Source organism: Neltuma alba, unplaced genomic scaffold, assembly GCF_004799145.2.
Source record: "Neltuma alba isolate B1F8T4 unplaced genomic scaffold, ASM479914v2 tig00011756_pilon, whole genome shotgun sequence".
Taxonomy (NCBI): Eukaryota; Viridiplantae; Streptophyta; class Magnoliopsida; order Fabales; family Fabaceae; genus Neltuma; species Neltuma alba.
This window is the reverse complement of record NW_021636384.1, coordinates 621,627-628,416: the sequence shown is the minus strand read 5'-3', so window position 1 is coordinate 628,416 and position 6,790 is coordinate 621,627. Positions and strand designations below refer to the sequence as shown.

Genomic DNA, 6,790 nt, shown 5'->3' with positions numbered 1-6,790 from the left:
GGCCTGCGCATGGATCGCTTCTTCATGGAGCCCCAGCAGAATTGAATCTCAGAATGACGAATCAAACGAGGAAATTGAAGCAAAATATGAGCGACTTCCAGTTCAGTCTTATCAAAAGCCATAAGGGCGAACGAAGAAGAAACGTTGAAATTCACAGCTTGCAAACAAAAGGATGGATTGAGAAGAAGATTTAAATAGCGAGATTAAACGGAAGGAATTGGTTTCTTGCGCAGGAATCCGATTTGGATCAGTAGAAATTTAGCGCGCTAATGAGATGCTCCTCACACTCAGTGATCATTTATAGTCATTTTTAGCTGAGTTTCCTGATGGCTCAGCTCTTTATTTTGACTAAACAATGAGTTCTTTTTTATCAAAGATAAACCGTAGTAGTGTTATTTCTTCATTCATTAAAAATGATTTTCTGAATAGGCTGTCAAATCTTAAAACATCTTTTGTTAATGTTTTTTTATTTATCGGATAATTTGAGAAATGGAAATTTAATTTGACCACAATCTGTATCTCGTTTATTTTTATTTCAGTTTACACAATGCTCTTTAATTGAAGCTTTGCTGCTTAGGCCATTGAAAATAGATTATTTCGATTTTTTTTTAAAATTCAATTGGCCAAAAAATAATTTAACTAGTGTAAATTTCATTTCATTTTATTTTTAATTTAAGAGATGTGCATATTATATCTCTATTTATATCGATATATCTCTATTTATTTCAGTTTGTGTGAATTGAACCAATTAACTTGACCAACGCCAGATAAAATTTCTTAAGCAGCTGAAATTTGGACGTTAGGTTAAGATTTGAACATGAATTTGAACGATGATGAGATTGAAGTGATTAAAATTTAATTTTCACAAAGCTTCCTCAATTGATCAAGAAGTCTGAAGCTCGTAACAGGTTACCACTCACTACAAAACCAAAAAAAAAAAAAAAAGAAGTTAATTAGCAACAGAAATTTGTCTGTCGCTAATCTGTGGAAACATCATGTTAAATTTTCGATGCATAGATTTCTGTACTCTTTGCAAATTAACATATGCAGGTCAAACATCAAGGGACTTCTAAAAATGGGAAGAGTCAACTGGCATCCTGCTGATTCTGTCCCTAAATTAACTTAGGGATGTAAAGTGTTCCGCCATTATTTTTCATTGCTAATTATTTCTGTTTTTTTCGTAGTGATTGAGATGGGAGAATTACAATCAGATCTCAAAAAAAGAATTTAATTACCTTAAAATTTATTAACAAGTGAAGAGTAAGCAGTGACAAGTTTCAGAGCAGATAATGATAATAGGTTCAAGCTGGTCACTTGTCATTAATACTTTTTGGTAATTAATTTTTTTTTTGGGACTTCTGGATAATTCTCCCTATCAAGATTGATCTTTTGAAAAGAAAACTATGGGAGAATGATGAAAGTTTGCCGGATTCAAAAGGCGAATTATTTCTCGTGGTTAACAAGATCATAAAGTGCCTCCTTATCAAATTCAAGTTTGTTCTAGTTTGTAATGTCACATTTAATTATTATAATGATATTTTTCCCTCCTCGCACTTTAACAGCTGGATTCCTCAGATTTTAACTACAATGAATTCCTATAGGAGAGTTTGAGATGATCCATCATATTTACGGCATATAAATCGTATTTGATTGCTGTTCTTGCCAATAATTTCTTTGGTTTTAATTATTCCGAAATTTTTGCCCAAATAATGTTTGTAATTATTCAACGTGTCTTGATTGATTTGACCGATTTAGATAAATTTTTTAAAATTTTAAAAAATATAAATTATGTATTGTTTTTAGGGTTAAGGACATATTTTATTATGAGCATATAACACCATAAACTTTTTTTAGGTGCAAAAATATATATAAAATTTTTCAAATAGCACAAAAATACCATGACCATTAAGTTAACTAAGATTGACCATCTAATAAACATATAAACCAAGAAAATAGTACAAAAATATACAAAGTTTTTAAAATGACACAAAAATACCACGGTTTCTACAAACTTCATGTGTATTTTTGTATAATTTTGAAATGTTTGTGTATTTTTGTACCATTTTCTTAGTTAACATGCTTGTTAACCAATATAATTAACATTAGTCAACTTAACAGGCGTGGTATTTTTACATCATTTTGAAAATTTTATATGTATTTTTACACCAAACAAAAATTTATGATATTTGATGCCCATATATTTGCATAACCCTTGCTTTTAACATTACAAATTAAATATATGATATATGTATATATAGATTCGTGTTGTTATAGTTGTGGTCAATTATTCTGTTATGTTTTAAAAACCAAAGTATACATTTAATTATATAAGTTTGCATCAAGTTTCAGTTTAATCCTTTAAATTTATAAAATGTATTTTTAGTCTCCTAATCTTAGCATTATTAGTCTTATTTAACGTAAAGTGCGGACTCATTAAATTTAAACAATAACTTTGCAATTAAATAATGACAAAACATTTAATCTTTTGACATCATTAATTTGATTAAATTAAAATACCAACTAGGTCAGCATAGCATTTCTAGTTTTTTTTTTTTTTTTATATCTTTTCCAGCAAGTTTATTTTAATTTTAAAATATAAAAATAATTGTATTGACAACAGTGTATAGCAAATGCTAAGATTGTTCTACAACCCCTTCCATTTCCATATCAAACTATCCATAAGATAACCCATAAATGACAACAGTATATAGCAAATGCTAGGTTTGTTTTCCACCCCCTTCCATTTTCCATACCAAACTGTCCATAAGATAACCCATAAAGCACATCATATATAGCTGATACAGTCATGCACTAGAAGAAGTGCCACCTCCCCCGTCCATTTTAATCTATCCCTGCCGTCCAAAATAATTAATAATTTTGATGGACAGACGTCATGCTGCCACTTGTACCAAAGACAAAGCATTCAATAGCCTCAGTGCAACGGAGAAACATTACGAAATGCAAGATTTTTTTTTTTTAACATACTAAAAGGAAGAGAAGTTTGGCTTTGAATACACGCTAAATTCCTCTGTTGTGACATTACCTTTTGACGATTTTGACTTTCCTTCCCCTCCCTTTCCTCTAATTTCCCATTCCAACTAGCTCAGATTTTGAACAATTCATCTATAATATTGGATAAGATTATTATTAAAATGTTAAATTCTAAGACAAATAAATTCAAACTGCTACGATTTGATTACAATAGAATCGCAATGAAAATAAGCGTATATTTTCAGTAAAAGCGTGTTGTTTGAGGTGAGAAGTAGAGAGGAAAGATAGTAGTCCGATTCAGTAAAAGCGTAACCCTGCAATTTGCATTCATTATTACAAACAAGCAAAGCTTGATTGAAATGCCAAGCATCTTCATCTTCTGCTTCCAACATATACTGTGATTAAATTCAGCATTCACAAGGCAACACGTCTGCAGTACTTCACGAGCTCGTAAATATAAATCAATATCTTCAGTATGGAGTACCATTGACCATAGCAAACAAAATGAAGAAAAATATCCAGTCCTATCATCATCACAGCAAAACTTAATTCTGATCTGAAGTACAACGATAACTAGAATTATGTCCCAAAGGACCAAAAAAGAGAGTCATGTGCCGACTAGTCCTCGAAAAATTTCTCCTGCAGAGACCAAACAAATGAAACATAAGCACCCCGCATGATACTCTTAATAATGTAGGTACAACTAAGAGCAGAAACACTAGAAATTTCGTGGAGGATACACATAAAGGATATCATTACCACGGACATCACCAATAGTAAAAATATCAAGGTTAGAAGAGTCATCAGCTTTTGAGATAGACAAACAATCCACGATACACAACATCGAGCTATGAAGGACATGAAAAAATATATTATAACCAACGTCATTCTCAATCCTTAAATTGAATTCACCGCAAAATACAAGTTCAACCATTTCAACAAGAGGCATGGAAGATATAATTATGATAGCTGAAAACTACCGTAATTACTAAATAATCATGTATTATTGTATAAGCCAATCTTTTAGGACGGAAAAACCAATAGAATAATAGATTGGAAATTATGTCTAAAGTATGTCAACATGTACTTCACATTACAATCCTCTATCTACATGGCCGAGCCCAAGGTGTTCTTTAACTAGTTTAGTTAGTCATTTTGTTGTTGTCACAAGGCATGATATATCTAGCTGTCTTAACCCCAAAGTCAAAAAGCAAGAAAAGAATGCAGCGTAGTGACAATACACTATTGCATCAAATAAACTATCTCAATACAGAACTATTGCACCTGGAAAGCAAAATTCACATGAAAGCAAACAGAGATAAGATAAAGACACAAACCTACCAATTTCATAATACTTCATATATTGCTTGGGTACATGAATACTCTTACCCTAGCTCCCTGCAAAGGAATTCACCAAACTTAATGTCCACATTAATGTCGATAAAAAATCTATATAATAAGACAAAGGGCCCCAAATTATTACCATCGATCTGGGAGGCAAGTTTGACTTGAATTTGGCTCTTACGACACCACTGTTACCATGTGGCCTGGTCACTTTACCCCAGATGCAGCGATAATGAGTCCCATTCTTCTTAACCTTGGCCTTATAGATATATGCCATTCTCTTGCCACAATACCAAGCTACCTCTTCTTTGGTGTTCACTCCCTCAATTTGGATCAGAGATGTGTTGGGGTACTGGTTCGACTTCGACCTGAACAACATCATTTTCTTAGCACAAGCATATAATCTGATAGATCCTATCATGTGAATCATGACCAAAAAATTCTCCACCTTAATATCTCCCCTCGACAAAACTACTAATTGCCTTGGATTTCTCCACAACCAACCACGAACTGGAACAATGAAGTGTCACAAATGTAAAATTTAATTGCCAGAAATATGTAAGAGACTATTACCTCTTGTATCCAAGAATGGTGCCTCTTACATAGAGCCTACAAACACAGAAAAAGAAGAATCAGAAATGTTAAATTAGCTTAACTTGTACGAGAACTCTTGAAAGTTAAATTATTACACCAGAATTAAATGCGAAGATATGAAAAACCAGGGACTATTGGCGTTTTAGAACAGTTAACACCAATGTACATATGCACACCTTCATTGCAAAAATTATGACAGACTTTGTCCCAAGTCATATTAATGACATAACGTTGCCACAAACGGAAATTGCAAGCTTAGAACCCTATTTGCTATCGCTTAGAAAATTATTACTCGATTGCTTCGAATAGATAAAAATTTTCTGAAGCAACCAAGTTGAATTGCATTACGAAATTTATATTGATAACCGATGGCTATGTCATTCGTCCAAGTCAAATAAGCTTTTTTGAAAAGCAGTAGTTTTGTAGATATACTCGGATGGCTAATAGTAGACAATAAATCAGGGGCACGTTTCAATTCTATTTGCTTTTAGCAACATATTACTCTAAATTTCTAATTAAAACTTTAATAACAGGTTCTATATGATCATTCCATGAGCAGGTTCGCTATCAGCTGAACTGAATAATTATGGCTTTTCGGAAAGGACTACTGTTATACACGATCAAAACTAGGATAGTCACACTTAGAGGCTCCAGCAAGATCGAAATAACTAAGAAATTCAAAATAATGAAGAATAAAATTTCATAGCCTTGCATAACTATAAGGCAAAATGAGAGGTTTTAGAACTAGCAGTGTACAAATCGAACCAAAATGCCGAAAGTTTTAAGCGAGAGTAAGGGATGACCGAGCACGAGAAGAAGTACGAAGAATTGAAATGCCTAGAAGCAAACCTGACGCGCTCTCCTTGCTGTTCCTTCACCATCTTCGTCTCTATGCGCTGGCTGACCTTGACGGAGGAGAGAACCAGGTACACCGCCGCGTCGCCCTAACACCGTGCGGATCGGATTGGCGAGTTTTATAAGGTAAATAAGAAGACGAAGATTTTACGCCGTGCTTTAGGGTTTTCATTAAAGGACCCAAAAAAAAGTGGGCCCTGGGCTTCTGAATTGGAGTTTTTTTGGGTTCAAAAGCCCGATAATAAGGTTTTTTTTACAAAAATTACACCCCAAGTGTTTTCTTCTGGTATGGCCATCACTTGATGAAAATTTCCAGGACTCTCTCGAACTTGAAAATTAAATTATGTTCCTTGAGTTAATCTCTTTAAAATAATAAAAATTTAAAAATTATTACAATTATATGCGTATATATATTATATTTACATTTTTTATCAGCTTGCTTTCCAAGTTGTAACTGAAAATAATACTCTCCAGGCTTGTTTAAGAAATAAGATCATTAGCGTGAAATTCCAAGTTTGTTAACATCAAGATTTCCAACTTTGAGCATTAGAATTGGATTATCAATATAAGATTGGAAGAGGAAGGAATATTTGCTTTGATCAATTAGGATGTCAGGCAAAGAAACAGCATGATTCACAATTTCACATTATCTGAAAATTTTTGTAAAATTCTGTCAGAGATGAACGCAGCCGTTTCAAACATGACAACTCTGCTTATCATCCAAAGCTTATTAATTAATCACTTGGTTATGTATTTCTAGTGTTGGGTAATTGGGTTGGAACTCTTGGCCTTTATATTTGCTTTAATTTTTTCGGATAACAGAACTCTAGGTCTAACTAGTTTAAACTAACCTTATATTTAGGACTATAGATAATATGATTTATACTTCAATAGCTTGTTTCATATGAGAAATCTCATTAACACTACTTTAAAATTTAACTGTTCAATTTCATCCTTATTTAATATGAGGACTAGTTTGAAACTAACTTTTATATTTAAAACAGAA

At 32.7% G+C, this 6,790-nt stretch overlaps 1 protein-coding gene across 2 annotated transcripts; it reads right to left on the bottom strand.

The window, feature by feature from the left end:
* Positions 1–3,287: 3,287 nt before the first annotated feature.
* On the bottom strand, positions 3,288–5,895 carry LOC114717570 (60S ribosomal protein L35a-1). Of its 2 annotated transcripts, none has more exons than XM_028902768.1 (5): positions 5,779–5,895; positions 4,909–4,944; positions 4,475–4,703; positions 4,329–4,389; positions 3,288–3,630 (listed from the first exon to the last, which is right to left on the bottom strand). In XM_028902768.1, the coding sequence occupies exons 1-4, from the start codon at positions 5,808–5,810 to the stop codon at positions 4,348–4,350; spliced, it is 339 nt and encodes a 112-aa protein (XP_028758601.1). In that variant the 5' UTR covers positions 5,811–5,895; the 3' UTR covers positions 3,288–3,630; positions 4,329–4,347. The 2 variants fall into 2 exon arrangements, with proteins under 2 accessions (XP_028758601.1, XP_028758603.1); XM_028902770.1 differs by having other exon boundaries at positions 4,347–4,389.
* Positions 5,896–6,790: the final 895 nt, after the last annotated feature.

Coding starts and splice junctions, on each gene's coding strand:
- LOC114717570 (XM_028902768.1), bottom strand. CDS start 5,810: ATGGTGAAGGAACAGCAAGGAGAGCGCGTCAG. Junction 4,945..5,778: donor CAGCAAGGAGAGCGCGTCAG/GTTTGCTTCTAG, acceptor CTGTGTTTGTAG/GCTCTATGTAAGAGGCACCA. Junction 4,704..4,908: donor ACCATTCTTGGATACAAGAG/GTAATAGTCTCT, acceptor GATGTTGTTCAG/GTCGAAGTCGAACCAGTACC.